This window comes from Saccopteryx bilineata, chromosome 6 (genome assembly GCF_036850765.1).
Source record: "Saccopteryx bilineata isolate mSacBil1 chromosome 6, mSacBil1_pri_phased_curated, whole genome shotgun sequence".
Classification (NCBI taxonomy): Eukaryota; Metazoa; Chordata; class Mammalia; order Chiroptera; family Emballonuridae; genus Saccopteryx; species Saccopteryx bilineata.
In genome coordinates, this window is record NC_089495.1 from 29,614,070 (window position 1) to 29,639,257 (window position 25,188).

Below are 25,188 nucleotides of genomic sequence, written 5' to 3' on the forward strand. Positions count from 1 at the left end.
GCTCAGGAGTGACCTACTGTTGGTCAAATAAGTTTGTAAATATGATATATATGTTTGCTCGCTTGTGACTTATATTGGGTGTGGGGGACAGGCTATAAGCAGGCCAGGTCGTTGTAGCTTAAGGTTTGGTTTTAGGACTAAGCTTTTCCCCACACCCTTGACTGATTGTATGATCTGGATGGTGCACTCTCATGAGGAATCCAATTATGCCTTAGATAAGTGACTTTGTATCAGAGACTTCCTTGTTTGTAGATTGGATTAAGGGATTTTGGTTTTCTATACTATAAAGTGGGACAGACCAGGAGCTTGCTCACTCAGTTCCTGCTATCACGATTGCAGGGGCTTCCCTGATCCCTTGCCCTTCATGGGAAAAGCTGGTTTTCTGCTTTTCCCTTGTCTTCTTTTGTGGTTTGCCTGTCTTGGTGAGACATCAATAAATAGGATGGCCCACCATCCTCCGACTCCGCCGTTTCTTTACCATCTGCCCGAATCCAATGGGAACCTGCATGGGCCAGGCGGCTGCTTTGATAGTGACAGCCATGGCCCCTGGCCTTACACCTACCTTGGGCCTCACCCTTCTGCAATTCATTCGAACTCCAAAGCCACCAGTTATCTTTCGAAAACACAATAATAAATTATGTCATTCTCCAGCTGAAAAGATCTGTGCTATCTCCTGCCTTAGTAGGACAAAGTCTGAAGACCCTGGCATAATTTAAAAGATCTTTCACAATCTGGCACCAATTTTCCTTTTAAACTGTTTTCTCTCTCTTTCCAAGTTGTGGCCACATATACAGAGTTCTTTCACTCAACAAGCTTTTCAATCCTCCTTGCATTTTTCTCTCTCCACTTAAGGATGTCCTTGTAGGTTCATGCCTTTGTCCATTCAAAGAGCGCCTACTAAATGTCAGGAGGAAGCCCAGGGCCTTCGACCCAACTCAAAGGACTACAGGAACTGTCTTTGATCAACTCTTACCCCTTCCCAATCCCACCCTCCACTGATTGTCCAAACTCTTGCCCCTCCACCTCGCTCTTGGTTAAGCCATATCACCCAGCTAGGTGGTTTCTTCACATGTCCTTCTCCCACACCCTCCCCAAAACCATGGAACGAACATTCCTGGCCATTTCTTCAATGCCTGCCACAACAGGAATGCTTAATAAACCATGGAGGGGTGAATGACCAGTCAATCCCCACTTTCTCATCTGAGGAACTAAAGCACGGCACAGGAAAGGTTGAGAGGAACATCCAGCCTGATATCCGCATGCAGGCCTTCCCAGAGTGGCTGGAGTCCGCTAGGATCCCAGCAGAGCAGGGACACACGTGTCCCCGTCGCCCCCCCCCCCCCCCCCCAACCAGCGATCAGCGAGGCACTGATCGAGGCGAGCCTCCCATCCTCTGCCCTCGATGCCCATCCCTGGACTCGGGAGCCGACGGGACAGGAAAAGGGGAGTAGGCACTGGCATTCCCGAACAGGAGATGGTCGGTAGGGCACTCCCATTTGGGATGAAGAGGAAACCACTCGCAGGCAGCCGCCTGGAGGAGGGTGGAGTGGCGGCGCCGCGGGAACTACAAATCCCAGGGGGCGTGGAGAGAACGAGGCGGAAGGGCCGGCCTTGGGCGGGGCGGGCCGGAGCGAGGTGGAGCGTAGCCGGAGCTGCAGGCGGACCACGGTCGGGTTGCTGGCGTTGCGCGCGGGAGACCATGTCCGGCAGCAGCAGCTGCAGCAAGACCCCAAGTAGGGCCATCCCTGCCACTCACCGGGTGGTCCTCAGCGACGGCGTGCAGCTGCCCCCCGGGGACTACAGCACCACTCCCGGTGGCACGCTCTTCAGCACCACCCCGGGAGGTAGGCTCGGGCTCGCGGGGTCCGTGTGCGGGCGGTGGGACGGACGGACTGGGCAAAGCCGGCGATCGGCAGCCGCCCATTGGACGGGGCTGTCGGACTCAGGGGAGCGCTGACTGGGAAGAACGGTTAAGGGGCATCAGGGAGGCAGCGAGGGTCACGGAGGTGGCCACAGAGCGAGCGGGTGGCCGCGTCCCGTTGCCTGCCCTCTGGGTGCCTTCTCTGCAGCCGGGGTTGCAAACTTCCCCAATACTTGACTCCTTCTGGGAGAGACAGCTGGGTGCCCCCCACCCAAACAAATGGGCACGCTTCCAGGACGGCCACGTGCCGCGGCGTGTTGCCCCTTGTGGATGTTGGGGGCAGATCTGAGACGGAATAAGGTAGGGTCAGGGTGCCCCCGGATCAAAAAGACTGGCCTGGGGTTTGGGGGAATGGAACGGGCTTTTTCTGTTGGGATACATGACTCTTGCAGAGTCGTTTCTCTTCCCGAGACACCCCAGTTTTGCGCCGGGCAAGCACCCTCTGAGATGTTTGGGGCTGAGGGTGCTCGCCTGCTCCAGCAGCGCCCCGTGGGCACCTGTGGCAGATTGCCCACTCACGTGTGTGGGAACCCCGAGGAAGGCTTCGGGCAGGGCAGTGCAGAAAAACACGTTCCTCTGTCCGGGGGGAGGGGGGACGGGGGACCCGTGTGACCTCCTTAAGATGGATGAGGAAGAGGAAGCTGAGCTGGCACGGGTTGGGGCCAGCCTCGGGCTGCCCTCGGGAGCCTGGCATTCCCTCCCTGCCCGGGCGCCCCGGCGCACAAGCGCTGATGAAACCTGTCCGCCTGTTTGCATAATGAAAGCCTCCTCTTGGCTCACCATGTCCCTCCCATCCTCGCGCTGCCCTCACCCCCTTTTGCCCTTCTTTCCTTCCCTATACCCTCCTCCACTGCTCCCAACCCAAGTGCTCGAAGAAGCGGCCGCAGATTCTGGCGCTGTGCTGAGAGACAGGGGTGCGGGTGGGGCGGGGTGCAGCCTCATCTCCTGCCGGCGTCCGGGGCCACATGCTTATTTTCTCAGGCAGCTGTCCCACCACCAGCCAGCACAGCCAGATCCAAGGTCTTGGGCTGTTGGATCCAAAACATACAACGTTAGAATCGTTAAGGGGATCTTAGATGTTCTTGTCCAGCCGTGCCACCTTATTCTACAGGACATGGCACTGAGGCCCCAGAGCTTAAAAACATGTGACCATCGTCTAGTATCACACCGTTGTCCCAAGTTGAGCACGAAATCAGAGCCAAGCGTAAAAGGGAAAACTGCTCTCCCTCCTATTAAAAATGACCCAAGGAAAAGTTCCCAGGGACTCTTCCTGCCACTCTCAACTCAATTCTCTTTCTCAGCTGGCCTTATGTAGTCCGTGCTGCTCTGCTTTTCCTGTGTTGTGTTGGATCTTTCAGGACTTTTCCCAATAGTTTGGGGGGTTTCTTCAAGCGAGGGTGTGAATCTGCTTGATCTGTTGAGGGTCTGCACTGAGGCAGGCCTGAAGGCTCAGGAAGCCCCTTTTTTTTTTTGTACCTTTTGTTGCTAAATGGGAACAGATCTAATTGGAAGCAATACCTAGCAGTACTATTTTATAGGGAACTCCTTACTTCTCATTTTGGACTGGGAAATGGGTGTTTTTTGTTTGTTTGTTTGTTTGTTTGTTTGTTTTTAGCAGATCACAGCAAATCCTCCTCTTTTTTTCTTTTTTTTTTACAGGGGGAGTGAGAGAGTCAGAGAGAGGGATAGATAGGGACAGACAGGAACGGAGAGAGATGAGAAGCATCAATCATCAGTTTTTCGTTGAGACACCTTAGTTGTTCATTGATTGCTTTCTCATATGTGCCTTGACCGTGGGCCTTCAGCAGACCGAATGACCCTGCTCAAGCCAGCAACCTTGGGTCCAAGCTGGTGAGCTTTGCTCAAACCAGATGAGCCCGCGCTCAAGCTGATGAGCTCAGGGTCTCAAACCTGGGTCCTCCTCATCCCAGTCTGACGCTCCATCCACTGCGCCACCGCCTGGTCAGGCAAATTTTTCTCTCTTTGAGGGTCTTTAGCTGAGCGAGAGGGGAAGGTGTCTGTGCTTCAGAGTGTAACTTGGTTTCTGAGGCCACTGGAAGAAAGCCAGCAGTGCCAGGAGCCTCAAGCCAGGTCTCCCTTGTGTGGGGTGTCCAGTGGGGCAGGCACAGCTCACAGACTATCACCTCTGGCTTGCCTCTGCCTCGGTTAACAAATCTGGCCTGCTTCTGGTTAGCCAAGGTATAATATCTTCCTCCAAAACACGCTTTACCCCTCTGCCAGGGCAGAGAAGCTTGGACAAATGAGAAAAGATCATTCTGATGCCTTTTGCTCCAGATTAGAGTGCTGTTTCTCAGTCTGCAATGTGCATGTAAATTACTTAGGGACCTCATTTAAATGCAAATTCTGATTCTGTAGGTTCTAGGGTAGGGCCTGAGTTTCTTCATTTCTAACTAGCTCCCAGTGATGGGTTTAATACCACACTGAGCACAGTAATCCCCCATTTATCCATGGTTTTGCTTTTCTCTGTTTCAGTTATCCATAGTCCAAAAGTGGAAAATTCCATAAATAAACAATTCATAAGTTTTAAATTGCATATCATTCTGATCATGATGAACTCTTATGACATCATTCTATATCTCACTTGAGTGGTGAATCATCCCTTTGTCTAGCATATGGACGCTGAATATGCTATCTGCCTGTTAGTCAGTTAGGGTTCTGTACTACCCATGGTTTCTAACATCCATTAGAATGTGTTCCCAAAGGAAAGGGGGGAACTATTATACTTAGGGATTAGTGGAACATGACTTCCCTCACCTTTTCAGACCTTGGGGTCTGGCAAAAAGTGATGCTTCTCTCCGGGTAAACTTCTCTTGAGGTTGGATTTGGCATCCATCTTTAAACCAGAGTCTGGAGAAAGAGTCTCCGCGGGTGCCTGCACTCACTTACAGGAGGTGTCAGGAGCTGTTGAAGTTAAGTGTCCAGTGGTCACTGTGGCCGGATATGGAATTGCGTTGTTTGTCCCTGGAGGAAAAGGAGCAGCAGTTGATTTTAGCTATCCCCATACCAATGACTCCAGTTCACTTTCTCTGGTCACACACACACACACACACACATACATACACACACACACACACACACGCTGAGCCACTGGTCTGAAGTGAAATGTCTGGAGAACTTAAGAATAATTTGCTGAAGTGAGTGTCGTCTATGAATATGTGAGTCCGTGGGGTCTTCAAAAGCGCCAGTGGCATCATAAACCAGCAGCAGAACGTTTGACTGAGTCAGAAACCTTCCTCTGCTCCATCCCACCTCCACCCACCTCCATGTGCCCAGTTTCATGTTAGATGTCTGACCCCAAAGCCTCCTAGGGTTGCTTGGGGTGGTAGTCGTACTTAAGCTCTGGACCTGGATGAGGTTAATCAGAGGTAAACAGGTAGGGCTACGGTGTTAATGACACCTTGTTTGGTTAGACAGTCTGTGCCCAGGAAGCTTACCTTGGAGCGGTTCCCAAGTGTTTGGTTATGGTGCAGACAGTGTCAGGAAGAGGGTCCAGAGGTTTCTGGACCCTGAAGGACAGCCAATGTCCAGAGGCCTTAGTCGCATAGGGGAGACTACATTTTATTATTAAGGACAGGCTAAAGGGCTTGGACATTGAGGTAGTGAGGGAAAGATGATGGGCCTCTTCTCACACTGACCTGAGCTTCCTTTTAAAGTATTTAGAACATTCCACATTAGAGACTTTGATGAGGGCCTTGGCAGTGGTTTTCAAGCTTTTTATACTTGGGGATCAGTAAAATTAGAAAAAGTATTTCAGGGACTGCTAAGGTAGAAATCACCCTCAGCATAGGTGAATTCAACTAAGACCATTGGGTCTATGATCTTCATACCACATCAGGGTGCTGAGCTCTTTTGCAGAGCAGCACAAAATTTCTTTCAGACTAGTGGTTGAAAAACACTGGTAGAGGACCCCAAACTCCTTCCCATGCCCACGAGCCTCCCTGTTTTGTTTTTTTTAATATAAATTTTTATTAATGTTAATGGGATGACATTAATAATTCAGGGTATATATATTCAAAGAAAACATGTCTAGGTTATCTTGTCATTAAATTATGTTGCATACCCCTCACCCAGAGTCAGATTGTCCTCCGTCACCCTCTGTCTAGTTTTCTCTGTGCCCCTCCCCCTCCCCCTAACTCTCTCCCTCCCTCCCTCCTGTGTCCTCCCTCCCCCCACCCCTGGTAACCACCACACTCTTGTCCATGTCTCTTAGTCTCGTTTTTATGTTCCACCAATGTATGGAATCATGTAGTTCTTGTTTTTTTCTGATTTACTTATTTCACTCCGTATAATGTTATCAAGGTCCCACCATTTTGCTGTAAATGATCTGATGTCATCATTTTTTATGGCTGAGTAGTATTCGATAGTGTATATGTGCCATATCTTCTTTATCCAGTCTTCTATTGAAGGGTTTTTTGGTTGTTTCCATGTCTTGGCCACTGTGAACAGTGCTGCAATGAACATGGGGCTACATGTGTCTTTACGTATCAATGATTCTGAGGTTTTTGGGTATATACCCAGTAGAGAGCCTCCCTGTTTTTAAGGAATTTGCCACGTTCAGAATTGAAAGTCAGTCTGACCTCATGAGCTTGGATTTCTAGTTGAGGAAAATGAAGACACATCTGCTATAGAATTAATTATAAGCATCCAAGTTGTATTTGTAGACATACCCCAACCCCATAACCAGTAGGGCTTTTATAATAACTCAAGTGAGAATTGGCCACTCAGAGTAGTCACCCTGGTAGGCCTCATATTCTAACAGTGCAGACATAGCTGTTATATTTTAATTGCACCCTGGCCAGGTAGCTTAGCTGGTTAGAGCATGTTCCCAGTTCGCCAAGGTTGTGGACTCAGTCCCCAGACAGGGCATGTATAAGAATCAACCAATGGCCTGACCAGGCGGTGGCGCAGTGGATAGAGCGTCAGACTGGGATGCAGAAGACCCAAGTTCAAGACCCTGAGGTTGCCAGTTTGAGCGCAGGTTCATCTGGTTCGAGCAAAGCTCACCAGCTTGGACCCAAGGTCACTGGCTCAAGCAAGGGGTTACTCAGTCTGCTGAAGGCCCATGGTCAAGGCACATATGAGAAAGCAATCAATGAACAACTAAGGTGTCGCAACGAAGAACTGATGATTGATGCTTCTCATCTCTCTCCATTCTTGCCTGTCTATCCCTCTCTCTGTCTCTGTAAAAAAAAAAAAGAAGAAGAAGAATCAACCAATGAATGCATGAATGAGTGGAACAACAAATTGATGTTTCTCTCTCTAAAAATCAATAAAGAGAATTTTTTAAAAATTGTAATTGTGCCTGACCTGTGGTAGCACAGTGGATAAAGCCTTGAACTAGAATGCTGAGGTCACCAGTTTGAAACCCTGGGCTTGCCTGGTCAAGGCACATATGGGAATTGATGCTTCCTGCTCCTCCCCACCTTTTCTTTCTTTCTCTCTCTCTCTTTCTCTCTCTCTTTCTCCTCTCTGAAATGAATAAATAAAATAAAATAAGAAATAAAATTTTAATTGCATTCAAAGGCTTACATATTTTCCTCCCCAATATCCACAAAGGTGGTTGGCTTTATTATTTGAAAGAGTAAAAAAGTTCTTTATTATCAAATTTGGTGAAAGAGCAGACAGGGTGGTATCATCCTTGTCTGTTGGTGGTGAGGCATTTTCTCTTATGGAACTTTATTCAGTGTTGTTCCAGAAGAGGATTTAGGAAGGGGCAGCAGTATTAAAAAAGGATTACTCTTCAAGGTGAAAGTTTTTTAATGAAAATTGTTCCTCTGTGCACATAGATTCTTGCGTGTTTGTATAAGAACCGCACGCTAACCGATTGCGCCACTGGAGCTCCAATTCTTACGTGTTTGAACAAATGGAAGACCTGTGACTTTCTGGTCTTACCTAGATCCATGCCAGTGTTCTTCCTCCATATGTTTCATAACAAATGAATCATGTGTATTTGTTTACATGTTTGGTGCCTAGGTTGGCCAGGAAGTTCTTTCAGAGCAGTCTTACTCATTTTTGTATCTCCACGATTGAATGTGAAAGGTTGAGAAAAATCCTGGAGTGAAAGTATTGTCAGGGTAACCTAGTTTCTTTACTACCAGGTCCAGGTCTTAGGTGTCTTTTTTTTTTTTTTTTTAACAGAGACAGAGAGTCAGAGAGAGGGATAGACAGAGACAGACAGACAGGAACGGAGAGATGAGACGCATCAATCATTAGTTTTTCGTTGCAACACCTTAGTTGTTCATTGATTGCTGTCTCATATGTGCCTTGACCGTGGTCCTTCAGCAGACCGAGTAACTGCTTGCTCGAGCCAGCAACCCTGGGTCCAAGCTGGTGAGCTTTTGCTCAAACCAGATGAGCCCGAGCTCAAGCTGGCGACCTTGGGGTCTCAAACCTGGGTCCTCCGCATCCCAGTCCGACGCTCTATCCACTGCGCCACTGCCTGGTCAGGCCTTAGGTGTCTTAATGATAACATTTACAAGGTATAATTGCTTATCTTGGGATGTTCCTGCGGCAGAAACTTCCTTTCTCTGAACTTTCCCACTCATTGCAGTATTACAGATAACAGTATAACTGATGTTCCTTTTCTCTACTATTATTGAGCAGAAAGTAGAAGGCAGTGACTTTTTAAAACTAAACAAGTCAATTTGGGGGCCAGGGTCTCAGACATTTGGTTTGATGCCCTTATTTACATGTTTGCACCCAGCATCGCTGATTAGGCAAGAACAGATGGCATCTTCCCATGACGTTTGAGTGCTCAAGGACATGGGCAACAAAAGGGGCCTTGTAATCCAAAGTCTATGTCCATGAAAGTTCACTGAGAGAGCTCAGAGACCAGGCCCCAAGTAGCGAGGCTCGACAGCTGCCCAGAGATACTGGTGTTGACGAGAAAGGCTGTATCCTTGAGTTGTTGCTGGCTAACAAGCCACAAAGCGGTAACTCAAACAACAACAACCTGTTGTTTCTCTCCCCTCTCAGGGCTACTTGGGCATTCCATTATGGTCTGGCCCGCACTCACTATCTGGCTGCGTACACTTGGCAGCTGGATTGCCCTGGCTAGAAGGCCCAGGATGGCCTTACCCAGATATGTGGGGCATTGCTGGGGACACCAGGAACACGTGTGAATGGAGATGGGAGGAGTCATGGGGACCATGTTTTCAGACCACTTTCCACAGGTCAAGGCTCAAAAAATGGTGCTTCGGGGAAACTTAACTAGCCAGCAGGGCCAAGGCCAGGTGTAGAAGCAAACCAGAATCACAAGCCTGTGACTCCACTCTGGGTTTAGGAGCAGAGAACACCTTCTGGAAACAGTGAGTCATAGGTCCCATGCCCCATTTTCAAGGCCTTATGTCCAGCTCCACAAAGCAAATCATGCAATGGCCACACCAGCCCACTGGGCAAGCTGTTCCACTTCGTCCTGCCGCCCCTTACTAACCATCACCCAGCCTATCTGCTCTTTCCCGTTCGAGGGCCTGGGCTTTGGGGACACTCTTCGGAGGAGCCCGCACTTGCTCTCCCCTCCCATGTGAATACCCTTGACTTTCTGGAGTATTGGCAATAGGATGGAGCCCAGTTTAAACAATGGAGGTTTGTTTTCTCACTGTTTGGAGGCTGGACGTCCAGGATGAAGAGCAGCAGGTTGGTTTCTCCTGCGGCCCCTGTCCTTGGCTTGCAGACAGCCAGCCTCTCACTGCCTCTTCACGTAGTTGTGGTTGTAGTTGTGGTCGTGGTCATGGCCATGGTTTGTTCCTCTCTCTTATAAGGACGCCAGCATATTGATTTAGCACACCCTAAACAATGGCTTCATTTTAACTTAATGCCCTCATCTCCAAATACACTGACGTCCTGAGGGTTGGGACTTCAACATGTGAATTTCGGAGGGCACAGTTAACACAGAAACCAGGGCCCCCTTCCAAGGACAGCATGTGTTTGTTTATTTGGAGGCATTTTGGAAGGGTACTGCTCCCTGTTGGTAATGTGTTTCAGGGGTCCCCTCTCCCTGCTCTGCACAGGTGCATTTTGAAGTGTTTGGAGGAGTGAGAGAAGGGAAGGAACTTGGCCAGCACTTAGAATAATTTTAGCTATTTTGTTCTGAAAATCTCTGCAAAAGCCTTGTCCTTCCTGTTTAATTTTCGAATAAACTGGCCTTATTCCCTTCGAGAGAATTGCTTTGAAGAGAGGGACTAACCAGAAGGGCCCGTGGCCACTCGCTGATCGCCCCTAGTTGGTATTTGAGGAACTTCATAAGATTTCTGGCACCTGGGAAACGTTTGGATCTTGGTTCTCTGTGCAGAGCTGGTGAAGGCAGAGGTGAAGAAAAGTCTTGGACTGAGCAGACTCTGTTTGCTAAACAGACAGACAGCTCAGCCAGAAAAGCTGCCCAGACACTTGTGGTTCCTGCCTGGTGGTCGTGGTGGTGGGGAGATTCTGGGTAGACCCTGGCACATCTGTGCACTTGCCCCTAGGTTGACACAGAGCTGGTGAAAATTGAATTTAAACTTGTCCAGATTGGGCCCTGGCTGGGTAGCTCAGTTGGCTAGAGTGTCATCCTGATACGCCAATATTATGGGTTTGATGTCCTGTCAGGGTACATACAAGAATCATCCAATGAGACCTGGGCCGGTTGGCTCAGTGGTAGAGCGTCAGCCTGGCGTGCAGGAGTCCCGGGTTCAATTCCCGGCCAGGGCACACAGGAGAAGCGCCCATCTGCTTCTCCACCCCTCCCCCTCTCCTTCCTCTCTGTCTCTCTCTTCCCCTCCTGCAGCCAAGGCTCCATTGGAGCAAAGTTGGCCCGGGCGCTGAGGATGGCTCCATGGCCTCTGCCTCAGGTGCTAGAATGACTCTGGTTGCAACAGAGCAATGCCCCAGATGGGCAGAGCATCACCCCCAGGTGGGCATGCCGAGTGGATCCTGGTCGGGCACATGCGGGAGTCTATCTGACTGCCTCCCCGTTTCCAACTTCGGAAAAATACAAAAAAAAAAAAAAAAAAAAAAAAAGAATCCTCCAATGAGCCTGACTGGTGGTGGCACAGTGAATAGAGCATCAGCCTGGGATGCTGAAGTCCCAGATTCAAAACCCCAAGGTCACTGGCTTGAGCCCAAGGTTGCTGGCTTGAGCAAGGGGTCAAGCTGGAGCCCCCGGGGTCAAAGAATGTATGAAAAGCAATCAGTGAACAACTAAAGTGCCAAAACTATGAATTGATGCTTCTCATCTCTCTCCCTTCGTCTCTCTCTCTCTCTCTCTCTCTCTCTCTCTCTCACTAAAAAAAGGAGAGAGAAAAGAATCAACCAATGAATGCATAAATAAGTGGAACAACAAAGCAACGTTTCTCTCTCTAAAATCAATGGATAAATAAATTTTTAAAAATCATCTGGATTATTTTGTCCACATGCCACTGGCTTGCATCTGGGCACAGGCATTCAGACCTCCCCCTGACCCTGTTGTGAAACGCTCTCGCTTTCCCTGGAATGGGAACAGCAGTTCTAGGAATTCCATTCTTGTACTCTTGCTGGGCCTCACGTCCTGCTTTAGGGAAGAATGCTCCTGCCAGGGGAGGCCCAGGGGGAAGTGGGAGATGAGCTCGTCTCAACTTACAGGAGTCGCATCCAGCAGCATTTGGAACCTGAGTGTGGATACTGTGGGGAGATGGAGAAGAAATTAAGGCCAGCCTCTCTCTCAGGGAACATCCTGTTCCGGCCAAACACTCAGAAATTAAAGTCTGAAGACCCCTAGATTTTCCCAGTTGCCAGTGCTGGCTAAGGCACACGAGCCCGTCCGCCTTGCTGATTTTAAACAGAGGTTGGTGTTTAGGATTGGAGAGACAGGCTAGGTCTGGTTCTGGATGCCTGGGCCTGTTGGGGACAACCTCTCTGAGGCTCAGTTTCCTGTCTCTGAGTTAAGTGTCATGGATCTTCCTCATTGGGGCAGGTTTTGGGGGAGACCCAGCATGTCAGGTTGTGAGTGCAGGGTCTGGCCCACAGGCAGGCAGTGATGACAGATGGTGATTGCTACAGTCACCTTACCCAAAAAATCTTAGCTTTCCTTTATGCAATATGTGTTTTTTAAGCCCCTGTCCCGCACTGTACTGGCTGCAGAGGACTTAAGTCAACTCTCCTGGGCTCCCCCTTCCTGCTTGTGTGTGCTCTCCTGAGTGAGTTTCTTTTAATAGCAACTGTGTGGATGTCATGGTTCGTTATCATAAAAGGAGTCAAGACACTCGTCACCTGATTTAATCTTGCTGATGCCCCGTGAGGTGTGGTTTTTATTAGTAACCTCCTCCTAGCACTAAGGGATGAAGCTGTGCCTCCCAGTCAAGGGGCTGGTGTACCAAGCACCCAGGTCTTCTGCCTCCAGGCCCCATGCTGTTTGCACCACTTTAAGCACCTGCCAACAAGGAGATTCTAAAAATAAATGGTAGCGTATCAAAGCTGGAACAGACCCTAGAGATTACCTAAAAAGCCTGGCACAGGGTTGATGCTTTAAAAATAGTTCCATGAGCCTAATCCACACCCTTGTTTACAGGTGAGGAAACCAGACCCTGGGGAATGGCTAAGTCACTTTATACTTTCAAGCAAAACTATCCTCATCACAGAGTATGCCTTGAGAAAACAAACCGTTCTTATGTTTGGTGCACATCTGGAGCTTAAAGGCGCAAAAGACACTGATTACCAAACATGCCAGAGCTCGTGGTATTTCTTGAAGCATGTTTCTTTGGGCCCAAAAAGAATGGAGGATGCCCTTACCCTCCCCATTCTACAGAACAAGAAATTGAGGCACCAAGAGATTGAGTAGTAGCTTGTTCAGAGTAGAGCTAGCGAACAGGAGAACTGGATTTCTAACCACCACACTAGAGGAAGAGCAGCAAGTATTGATCCTGAGGTGTTCCCACCGCCTCTCTCCACAGGGCAGAGAACTCTTGCAGCCTGCTGACCTACATTTTCCCCGCGTGTGCCTAGATGGTGACTCATGTAAAAGGCTTTCTGAAAAACTTAGAACAGTCTCAGTTCTCCTGCACAGATAGTTCAAAACCAAAACTTGAGCTCTACCGCGCTCCCCCATCCAACAGGATTCCAGCTACACAGATGGTTGGAAACATGGGGAATCCACCCCTGTGTTCCTCCTGCCCTGCTAGGGAACCGAGTTCTGGATTCCCTTGCTGTACCTCCCGTTTCTCCAGCCTAGGTCATCCTCAACCGACCTCCCCCCAGGCCCCCTCACTTTGGGAGTGTATAGAATTGGGGTGCATGGGTGCTTCTCTGGCTCAGGAATTTAGGATCGGGCTGCCCGGAAGCTGGAAGACAGAGCTAGAGGTGGTGGTGGACGGGTGCTTGGTATCTCTGTCCCTACTGGGGCCCCTGTCCTTCTGCGGCCCCCAGATTCGCCTCTGTTTTTAGACTTCACACAGTTGACAGTATTAATTTGTTTATAGGTCCTTCTCCGACTGAATGAGTGTCTGAGGTTAGGGAAGCTCTTACTATGTCTAACTGTGGCTTGTATCCCTATTCTAGCACTAGCATGAGGCTGTACAGAGAGCTGGGAGAGCATACGTGAGACCAGCTCTCCGACTTTTGAGAAAAGGAAATTCAGACCCTACATCCTTATTTGTTTGTCTATTATCCCTATATCCTTATTAGGATTTGGGGTTTTTTTTTTAATGCTCAGTATAAAAGACGTTCGGTTAGCTCTCTGTTTTGTTTCATTTTGTTTTGCTTTGCTTTAATCCTCTTCTTACCCCCAGAAGTAACAAAACACAAACTACATACAGCTCTGTGACTTTTTCATACAGTATATTGTGAACAATGCACACTTTTACTTGATTTGTTTTTGGCTGGGTGTAAAACTAGGTCAAAATGAATTTTTTTAAAATTGATTTTAGAGAGAGAAAGAGACAGGAACATCGATCTATTCCTGTATGTGCCCTGACCAGGGGTCAAACTGGCAACCTCCGTGCTTTGGGACAATGCTCTAACCAACTGAGCTATTCAGCTAGGGCACAAAATGAGTTTTCCCTCAGGCTTGACACAGTCTTTAGGCTTCCAACATTGCCATTAAAACCTTTGTACCATCCTTATTCCTAATGTTATGTGCACCTGTTGTTTTTTCTCCCTTTCTGGAAGATTTTAGAATTTTCTCTTTATCGTAGGTACTGTGAAATATCACAGTGAAAGTTAAATTGGTGTTTTTAATTCATTGCCCCAGATACTCAAAAGGTATTTCAAGACTCATCTCTTTTTAATTTGGGAAAATTCGTTTTCTTTTTTCTATTCAAGTAAATTCCTTTTACCAGTTTCTTCTCTTCCTTTCTTGACTCCCTTTCTTTCAGTATTGAATCTCTAGTTTATCTTTTTTACCTATTCATCTTTTTTTTCTTTCTGTACTTTAAGATCTTTTGCTTCCTTTATTATCTGTTTCCTCCTGTTAATTTATTCGGATCTTTTCTTAAATGTTGTAAGCTTTTCTCAGAATGTGTGGAGGCGTTTGGCGGTTTATATACTGCTCACTAAAATTGGGGGATATTTCAAAATAAATATGAAGCTATAAAATATTCTAATTTTTTTGTGCACAGTATAGTTAAGAGTGAGGTGCTCAAGAGGTGACTGGGAGCCCCTGTGTGTTGGGGAGACTGGTGGGCTTAATCTCGTGGCTAGTTGTTTTTCTCCCCCTGGGGAACCCCATCTCCAGATCAGTTTCTGCAGGTCTTTATCTTGACTATCCTGAAGCAGGCAGTGAGGGGACGTGCGGTGCACCATTCAGGAGGTGAACTGTGACTTCATCTCCCCTCCTTCCTGGGCTGAGGAATGTGTGGCTCCTCTCCATGTTATCAGCCTCCTCCCCGTCTTTCATGATGGTTCTGATTCCTGAAGCTTCCTGGGGTTCTCTGGGGCAGCCCCCCTTGCTTCCTGTAATAACCTCCACACCCCACCCCTGCATTTAGGCGTCCCCTTTTCCCCCTTTGTTAGAACCATTCCTCCATTCCCATTTTGTCTTCATAGACTGTGGCAGGGGAACAGTTTGGAGGCCCATTAGGCATTCAGGTTGGAGTCTGTGCTCCTGTTTCTTACTGTTTTGCATGACTGTTGAGAGAAGCAGCAGGAAAGATGTCTGGGCTCTGCCATCTTGAAGTCTCTTAGATCTTGAGACACTCTTGTTTGTGAAACCTGGGGGAGTTGGGTCGCTTTCCCTAATACGGAGAGAAGAAGTGGGCCCTCAGCTAAGGAGTGTTGTGTGGAGACCGCCTGGTGTAATAGCCACACTCCCCGGAAGCCCACACCTGACCTGCACGTCCCTCTGCTGCTGCTCGGGCCTTGCAGGCACCTTGGCACCCCCCTGGGTTTCCATTTCCTGTCCCTCTATGCAGTCCAGGCCCCCAGCACCAGGGGGCCACAGCAACACCTCCAGCCTTTTGACAATATGGAACACTGTGTTTTGTTAAGCTGTCCTTATCTGTGGGAGCTTTAGGGAATTTCCAGAAGATCACTGTTAACTGGAGCTGTGTAGTGGTGAATCCCATGAAGGTGTGGAAGAAAAAAGGTTCAACAAGCCAGAGAGCTTCGTAGGAAGCATTTCTACCACATTGATCTGTAGCTTCTGTTCCTCACAGTCCCCAGCTGAGTCAGAGGCAGCCTTGTGGTTCCCGCCCTCTTCTCCCCTTTTAGGCTGGGTGAGTGGTGAGTGTCAGCCGGCTTTCTGGACACCACTGTTTATCCTTCGCAGCTGAAATACCTTCGTGGTGGGTGTCTAGGATGCCATCTCTGCCATCACTTAGTTTATGGATTTTATTAGCGTAAATGAGGATGGGGGGGGGTTGTGACAGAGACAGAGAGAGAGACAGATAGGGATAGACAGACAGGAAAGGAAGAGAGATGAGAAGCATTGATTCTTTGTTATGGCACCTTAATTGTTATTGATTGCTTTCTCATATGTACCTTGATGGGGGGATGGGGCTCCAGCAGACCAAGTGACCCCTTGCTCAAGCCAGTGACCTTGAGCACAAGCTGTTAAGCCTTGCTCAAACCAGATGAGCCTGTGCTCAAGCTGGTAACCTCGGGGTCTTGAACCTGGGTCCTCCGCATCCCAGTCTGATGCTCTATCCACTGAGCCACTACCTGTTCAGGCAAGATTTTAATTTTTTTTTTTTTTTTTTCATTTTTCTGAAGCTGGAAACAGGGAGAGACAGTCAGACAGACTCCCGCATGCGCCCGACCGGGATCCACCCGGCACGCCCACCAGGGGCTACGCTCTGCCCACCAGGGGGCGATGCTCTGCCCATCCTGGGCGTCGCCATATTGCGACCAGAGCCACTCTAGCGCCTGAGGCAGAGGCCACAGAGCCATCCCCAGCGCCCGGGCCATCTTTGCTCCAATGGAGCCTTGGCTGCGGGAAGGGAAGAGAGAGACAGAGAGGAAAGCGCGGCGGAGGGGTGGAGAAGCAAATGGACGCTTCTCCTGTGTGCCCTGGCCGGAAATCGAACCCGGGTCCTCCGCACGCTAGGCCGACGCTCTACCGCTGAGCCAACCGGCCAGGGCCAAGATTTTAATTTTTAACTAAGTGTTCTAGCTATAGGCCAAAGGGCAAAGAGGCTCTTTCTATCTCTCTTAAGTTTAATCAATGATTTAAAAATTGCCAGGAGCCCTTCTGGGCATATACCCTTAAGAATTGAAAGGAGGGCCCTGGCCGGTTGGCTCAGTGGTAGAGCGTCGGCCTGGCGTGCAGAAGTCCTGGGTTCGATTCCCAGCCAGGGCACACAGGAGAGGCACCCATCTGCTTCTCCACCCCTCCCCCTCTCCTTCCTCTCTGTCTCTCTCCTCCCCTCCCGCAGCCAAGGCTCCATTGGAGCAAAGATGGCCCGGGCGCTGGGGATGGCTCCTTGGCCTCTGCCCCAGGCGCTAGAGTGGCTCAGGTTGCAACAGAGCGACGCCCCGGAGGGGCAGAGCATCGCCCCCTGGTGGGCATGCAGGGTGGATCCCGGTCGGGCACATGCAGGAGTCTGTCGACTGTCTCTCCCCGTTTCCAGCTTCAGAAAATAAAAAAATTTTAAAAAAAAAGAATTGAAAGGAGGGTCTCAAAGAAATATTTGCAAACCCATGTATATAGCAGCATTATTCACAGTAGCTGAAAGGTAGAAGCAACCCAAATGCATATGGATAAACAAAATGTGGTATATCCATACAGTGGACTGTTATTCAGCCATAAAAAAGAAGGAGATTCTGGCACATGCTACAACAACATAGGTGAACCTTGAAGAGGTTTTACTAAATAAAATGAGCCAGTCCCAAAGAGCTATATGAATCCGCTTACATGAGGGACCTAGAGCCGTCCAAGTTGTAGAGACAGAAAGTGGAATGGTGTTGCCAGAGGTGGGGGGCGGGGGGGGGGGGTGATGAGGAGTTGTTTAACGGGTACAGAGTTTCAGTTTTGCAAGAAAAAAAGAGTTCTGGAGATTGGTTGCACAACAGTGTGAATGCACTTAACACTACTGAACTATACTTTTTTTTTTTTTTTTTTTCTGAAGTTGAAAACAGGGAGGCAGTCAGACAGACTCCCACATGCGCCCGACCGGGATCCACCCGGCATGCCCACCAGGGGGCGATGCCCTGGGGTGTCACTCTGTTGCAACCAGAGCCATTCTAGTGCCTGAGGCAGAGGCCATAGAGCCATCCTCAGCGCCCGGGCCAACTTTGCTCCAGTGGAGCCTTGGCTGCGGGAGGGGAAGAGAGAGACAGAGAGGAAGGAGAGGGGGAGGGGTGGAGAAGCAGATGGGCACTTCTCCTGTGTGCCCTGGCCAGGAATCGAACCTGGGACTCCTGCACGCCGGGCCGATGCTCTACCACTGAGCCAACCGGCTAGGACGAACTATACATTTTAAAATGGTAAGTTTTGTTATTTATATTTACCACAATTTTTTTTAAAAAACACCCACAGGGGACTGGTGAACTTTAAAGAACCTTCCCAGAAGCTGCCGACCTCCAACTTACTTTTCGAGACAGTTGAATCTCTAGCTCTTAGGTTGCACTCTGACAGGGTCAGCTCCCTGTGGTGAACAGACCAATAAAAAAGCAAAGGTGGGAGCCCAGAGGATGAGGAGGGAAGGTGCTAAGCCTGGAGAATCGAGAAACAGAGAAAAGTGGTCCCACCTCTGAAGCCAGGACATCTCCCCTCAAGAAGAGGGGACCATTCTCCATTTTAAACCTACTTGGCACGCAGCCCTTCATGTTACAGATGAGGAAACTGAGGCGGACAGGGGAGGGGCAGGCACGGAGGGTGATGTGTACCACGCCACACAGCTGGCTGGGAGCAGAACCTTCAAAGTGCAGCCCCATTCTGTGTTGTTGTTTTTCACACCTCTCCATCCGAGAAATGTGAACTGTGCACTTTAGCCATCTGGTGATAATGAGCAGGGCTGTCAGCTCCCATTCGATGGCCCCTGGAGGGGGAGAGCAGGACTAGGTGACATCCAAGACAGAGCCAGAGGCAGGCTGGGACAGCGCGTGCGAGTGGGCACATCTCCGTCCCTCTGCCTTGCAGCATTCCAGGGCCTCAGCACGTGGAGCCCGCCCGGATCCCACGCTCGGCTCAGCGATGCAGACTGCTTCCTCTCCAGGGGCTAACAGAGAAGCCTGTGCTTAACGAAAGGAGTCAGTCCCAGCTGCTGAATGTCACTCCTCATAGCCCTTCCATGAGGGAGATATTTCAGGGTTACTGATAAGGAAGGGCACTCCGGAAGTCCTCAAATCATGTTTCCTAAACTCTGGTCATTCATCTTCCTGCTGCAGTTTTCATCATGCCTTGCATTCTGCTTGCACATATAGTTGATATTTTTTATATCCCCTTCCTTTTTTTATTTCATTTTTACTAGGACATTTTATTACATACATTATATGTTATATAATGTATATACTATTATACAGAGTGGAGCAAAAGTAGGTTTACAGTTGTGAGTACATGGAACAGTTTATTTTTTATTATTATTTATTAATTGCATTTCCATATGAACAACTGTAAACCTACTTTTGCCCCACCGTGTATTAACTTTTATTCTACTATTTAGTAAAAGGAAACTTGATATCGCAACTGTATACGGAAAACCAGATTCACTTGCCATAAATATGAGGTAACTATAAAAACAAGTATGACAACAAGATAGTTTTAAATTCTAGCTAGAGTTCCCTGCCGGCTGAAGGCTTCGAACCTTTGTTGAAAAGAGAGCAATCAGCAAATGTTAGTGAGGTATCCTATTACTGGTGCCTCAGAGGTGATTAGAACCAAACAAAGATCAAACAGGAATAACCTGTCGCTGTTCACTGTTATTTCATGAGTCAACACTCCTTTTTGACGTGTCACAGAATGGGTCCAGGGTGTGGTTTTAGGACAGTGAGTAATTCCATTAAGACATGGTCCTTACCCTAGGGCGGTTGTTCTCAAAGAGTGTTCCAGGGGGCAGTGGTGTACCCTAGAAGATTTCCAGGTGCACCCTATGGTATTCCAAAGAAATATGTGCCTGTTGGGGACCAAAAACCCAACAGGGTTTTTGGAGTTTAGATTTTGAGGGGACAGAGCTGTGGGGAATTGGCTGTAAGCAGACAGTCTGCCCAACCCCCCACCTCACTTGCCTGATTAGGTTGCAAAAGGCTGTTAAGCTGTGGTGCTGGATTGTTTACACTACCCACCATGTTCCCTGGAAAGACTAGAGGCAAGTTTCTTCTATCCTTTGTTTGGTGTAAAGTTGAGATGATATGTATGGTGGAGGTTTTCTGCACTCAACACAATTAAGAGTAAAAAGAGAAGAATTCTTCAATGTATTGATGAGGAAATGAGAATTTGCCTTTCAAATATATGCCAAACATTGAAGAAATCGCTAGGACACATCAGACTCATGTTTCTCATAAACACAAGAATGAAAAAACTTAACATATTTGTGCCGGGACCTGATGAATTTACTAAATCTTACTAAGAGTGTATCTCTATATATAAAATGATAACTTTTTTGTCGTTTTTTTTATTTCTTAATCTCTTTTATGAATTCTAAAAAGCATAACTCAGAAAATGTAACATAAAAATGTTTTTAATGTCAAAATTAATTTAATTTTGTCGTATTTATTTTGTTTAATTACATAAAAGCACACTTGGACTTTATATTTTTTCTTTTATATCTGACTTAATTATTATAACATATTTCTCAGAAATTTGTATATAGTGCGCTTACAATTATTTGTAGAATTTTACATGCGCCCCGATTTCAAAAGGTTTGAGAACCGCTGCCCTAGGGAGACGCTTGTGAAAGAACTAAACGGAAATGAATGGACCGTGACCATGTACAAACCCTGGAGTTCGGTGACACCAGCGCCAGGGGCAGAGTGGCACGGCCCCGGGGGACACGGCTTCGCAGGAGAGCTTTGGTGGGCAGCCGGAACCTCTGAGTCACTCCCTCCACAAAGCCCAGGCGGGATAGTTCTTATTTTTACTAGCTGAGTAATCACTTAATTTTCTGTCCGCTCACTATAAAATTGAGTTAAAATACCTGGATATCCCCTGAGAGTACTGTAAGGACGGAATCAAAAAGTGAGGGAAAAAACGCACTGCGGCACGTGATTTTCACAAGTAATAACACTGAGCACCGGTTAGGTCAGTGAGCCGGTGGGCCTTACGGAGAGAGCACTGGGTGTGCCAAGTTCTGAGGGGCCAAGGGGCCCCTTCTTCCATCAGTGTCCCTTATAATGGGGAGTCAGGCTGGTTTGGTGGCAGCAGAGTCCAAGCTGTAGCCAGGCACCTACATAAGTGTCACTCCTCCTGTTATGTAGAAGTTCGGCTTCTACAGGAAAACCTGCCGCCTCTGCCACAGCCGTGCCTCAGAGAGGCCGAGAAAGGAGGCGGCGGGGGTTCAAGATGGCTTCACCAGTGTCCCCGATTCCTTCCAGGTACCAGGATCATCTATGACCGGAAGTTCCTGATGGAGTGTCGGAATTCACCTGTGACCAAAACACCCCCTCAGGACCTGCCTACCATTCCGGGGGTCACTAGCCCTGTAAGCGATGAGCCCCCCACTGAAGCCAGCCAGAACCACCTGCAAAACAGCCCTGAAGACAAGCCTGCAGGTGGTGAGTGACCAGGCTTAGCCACGCTCTTCCTTGGGACACGCGTGTACGTGGCCCAAGGGTCCTTCCCACTGTAAAGCAGCTCAGAGTCCAGAGGGTGGGGTAAGGGTTGGGGGGATAGTGGGGAGAACTTTCATCAGCACTGGCTTTCCCCATTCCCCGTGAAAGGGGCCAAGAGCCCCAGGAAAGATGGTTTGGCCTCACTAGGTAATCTTAATCAGTGGGGCTTGCGTGAATTGGAGGGGGTTCCACGTAGCAATTTTCTTAAGTGCCCCCCTTTATATAATTGTCCCTAAAGCAGTACCTTGTATCTGCAACACTTGAAACACACTCACAATGTTCATTTGTAGGAAATGATTTTTAAAGTCATGGTGAACTTTTCCTCTAGGAAATTACATGTCTACAGGCTCAGAAAGGTATCCAGGATGCCTTCTGTCAGTGTGGTGGTCCACTAATGGATTCTTGATGAAAACGGGTAGAAACAATGCAACCAGTTGTTTCTGCAGGCAAAGGGTGTCTTAAGTCCTTTTGGTCCCCCTATTTCCTCAAGTAATCAGGGAGTCCCCCCTGGCAGAGGTGTGTGTGAATGTAGTCTTTGTGGCACCATGACAGGCTTGTCAGAGTGTCTCAGTTCTCCCACTGCAGGACGACGCAGTGTAAGCACTTGCAGACAGATTGAGTCAGCCTGGAACCCACTGACCCTTCACCCGGAAGACAGAACACCAGGCCAGACAGGAAGCAGCTAGACTTCGGGCTAGGCTGGCTCTGCTGACAGCAGCAGAATCCATCCACTCAGGGCCTGCAAGGATATGATTCATAATTACCTTGGGAACCCCACAGACCAGGACAGGAGACAGTTGCCTTGCCTCTCAGACCCGGAGAGCAGTGGGAGGGAGGGAAGCGACACAGAGAGCAGTAAGGACGGTACCAGGCAGGGGGGTGCCCTTCCGTGCGTTAGAGGATGGAGAGGAGGATGGACAGATACCTGTGGTTGGTGGCACAGTGCCTCCCGCCGCCACTGAGCTTCAAATCAAAGGCTGGAAGTCGAGGCCAGAGCTGCAGTTCCTGAAACTGTTTAGCCACCACCACCTGAAGGCTGCCCTCGCCCCCGCTTGCATAACCTCTTCCCTCCCAGTTTCTAGGGCCGCTCTGGCCCACACGACGGCAGGGTTGGCCCAGTAGGAGCCTTCCCCACGATTCTGGCCTAGTCTAGTCGTTTCACACAGTTGTTGTGATGGAGTGTGGTGGGGAGGGAGGGACATCACTTTTCATTTCGCTGAACTAGATGTTAGAAGCCCCTCTTCTTTGTGTAAATACAGGGTGGGGCAATTGTAGATTTACAGTTGTGAGTACACAAAACACCGAGTTTCTTCTTGTCTTGTTATTTATGAATTACCATATTTCCCATACAAACAACTGTAAACCAACATTTGCCCCACCCTGTATAACCAGGTGGAGAAGCCGGTGGTGTCTTCTGTGAGGCCAGAGCAGGCAACTTACCGTGTAGAACCGTGGGTCTCGCCCTGGACACGCTGAATGAGGCAGTTCCATTCAAAAGGAAAATGGTCTGCTGTAGCATGAATAATGTGGAAATTTTACTGTAAAGGGGAGCAAGGACTGAACGACCCAAATAACTACTTTCCTGCAGGGTCAGGCTGTTCCATGGGCAATCAGATGTAGGCTTAGTAGGTTATGGTACCAGTTTCTTAACCATGTATTCTTATTAAAAATAAAAAAGTTATACAAAACTCAGGACTGTTACCTCTCCTGTGGGAGAGCTGCTCTCCGCTCTTCCTGTCGGATGGGAGAAGAGAGCACAGCCGGCCTGGGCAGCTTCAGGCCTCTGCTTCTGGGAATACCTAGTGTAGTCCTGCCCTCCCTCCCTTGTCCTTGGCAACGTAAATCTGGCCTCTGCTCTTCTTGCAGGAACATCACAATGAAAAGATAACACCGCTCCCTGACTCTAAAATGTCAGTCCTACCAATTGCCAATTGCTCACCTGACCCTCTGTCCTTTCTCTCCCCAGGTGAAGAATCACAGTTTGAGATGGACATTTAAAGGACCAGCCATCGGATGGAGCAATGCCTCTGGGCCCTCCTGGCCTTTCTCTGGAGAAGAGTCACACCAGCCAGTTATCACCCTGGGCAGGCACTGGGTGTGGGGTCGACCACCCCAGTCCTCTGCTCCCTCAGTCAGGACACCTGCTCCCCCTCCCTCTTGGTGAACACCAGCGGATACCTCTTTGTGCCTCCATTCCTGCAGGAGCTGGCACCCCAAGGGGAGTGACTCTCAAGAGCACACACCCTGCAGCCTGGGGCCAGGAAATGGACATGGAAGAGCCCATCTGAATGATCACCCGGCTCTTCCTCTGAGGGCACACCCACCACTTCCTTAGGTTGGTGTGCGTGGGAAAGATCCCCTCCCGTCCTTCCCCAAGAGAGGAAATAAAAGCCACCTTCACCCTAGGGCCAACAGTTGGCCCCTGTCTGAGCTCTTTTCAACTCCATATGGATAACTAACACCAACTACTGTCTGCACAGTGCATGTAAAGCACTTTCCAATACATTATCTCATTCGATTCTCCTGCTGATCCTGTGACCTAAGTACGGCAAGTGTTATCCTCATTTTACAGTTCAGGAGACCAAGCTCTGTCCAGTTGGCTCAGAGGTAGAGCATCGGCCTGGCGTGTGGATGTCCTGGGTTCAATTCCCGGTCCGGGCACACAAGAGAAGCAGCCATCTGTTTCTCCACCTCTCACCTTCCTCCTCTCTCTATCTCCCTCTCTCTCTCTCCCCCTCCTCCTGCAGTGATGGCTTGATTTGTTCGCAAGAGTTGGCCTTGGGCTCTGAGGATGGCTCTGTGGCCTGCGTCTCAGGTGCTAAAATAATGGCTCCATTGCAGAGCATTGGAGCAATAGCCCCAGATGGGCAGAGCATCACGTCCTAGTGGGCTTGCCAGATTGATCCCAGTGGGGACACATGCGGTGGTCTGCCTTTGCCTCCCCTTCTCTCACTAAAAATTAAATAAATAAATAAATAAATAACAGTTCAGGAGACCAGCTGAGAAGTTAAATGAGAGGTAGGACTAGGTTTGAACTGTGCTACTCTCTACCTCCTGTTTTTCAGTGGTAGGTGCTATCTCTTTTCTGGGCTTTGTTTCCCCAAGCTGGCAAGTGACCTGTCACCTCTACTCTGCTCCATTCCCTGCAAGGGTCGTAGGGAAGAGCCTGAACCTTTTCTAATGGAGGGCCTCTTTGATCTACTTGCCCCAGATGTTTGTTGAGTGATCCCTTTGTGCGAGCTGTTATCAGGGATACAAACATGAGACAAGCTCTCTCCTTTGACCATTTCATTGAAACATACAATATACCCATAAGAAAAGTTGCATAGGCCCTGGCCAGCTAGCTCAGCGGTAGAGTGTCAACCCGGTGTGTGGAAGTCCTGGGTTCAATTTCTGGCCAGGACACAGGAGAAGCACCCATTTGCTTCTCCACCCTTCCCCCTCTACTTTCTCTCTATCTCTTCCCCTTCTGCAGCCAAGGCTCCATCGGAGCAAAGTTGGCCCAGGCGCTGAGGATGGCTCCATGGCCTCCAGTGCTAGAATGGCAGAGCGACGCCCCAGATGGGCAGAGAATTGCCCCTGGTGGGCATGCTGGGTGGATCCCAGTCGGGCACATGCAGGAGTCCAACTCTGCCTCCCCATTTCTCACTTCAGAAAAATAAAAATAAAAAAATTTTTAAGGGGAGGGGCACAAAAGAGATTATATAAGACTAGTTACTAAGCAAGTAGTCTGTAGATGGAGGCTTCATGGAGGTGACACTACAGTTGGGTCCTAGAATGAGTGAGCAGAGACCCAGTATTACTGGGGTCAGGTGGTCTTGTGAAGTCAGCATGTACAAGAACAGAACTTCAAGTTGCCTGCTTTGGCCAGAGCAGGCAATTTATGTGGTTGGAGATGGCCTTTATAAATGGCCAAAAAAAAAAAAAGCCCTGGCAAATAGTTCTGTTAGACTGAGTGTTGTCCCAACGTGCTGATGTTGCTGGTTTGGTCAGGGCACATATAGAAACATCAATGTTTCTCCCTAAAATCAATCAGTAATAAGTGACCCAAAAAGGACCTCGGTTGCCAAGCACGCAGGGAAGACCCCTACTGAATC

General features: G+C 48.8%; 1 protein-coding gene across 1 annotated transcript; it reads left to right on the forward strand.

The window, feature by feature from the left end:
* Positions 1-1,622: 1,622 nt before the first annotated feature.
* On the forward strand, positions 1,623-23,496 carry EIF4EBP1 (eukaryotic translation initiation factor 4E binding protein 1). Its single transcript, XM_066237118.1, has 3 exons — positions 1,623-1,844; positions 20,855-21,034; positions 23,058-23,496. The coding sequence occupies exons 1-3, from the start codon at positions 1,700-1,702 to the stop codon at positions 23,087-23,089; spliced, it is 357 nt and encodes a 118-aa protein (XP_066093215.1). The 5' UTR covers positions 1,623-1,699; the 3' UTR covers positions 23,090-23,496.
* Positions 23,497-25,188: the final 1,692 nt, after the last annotated feature.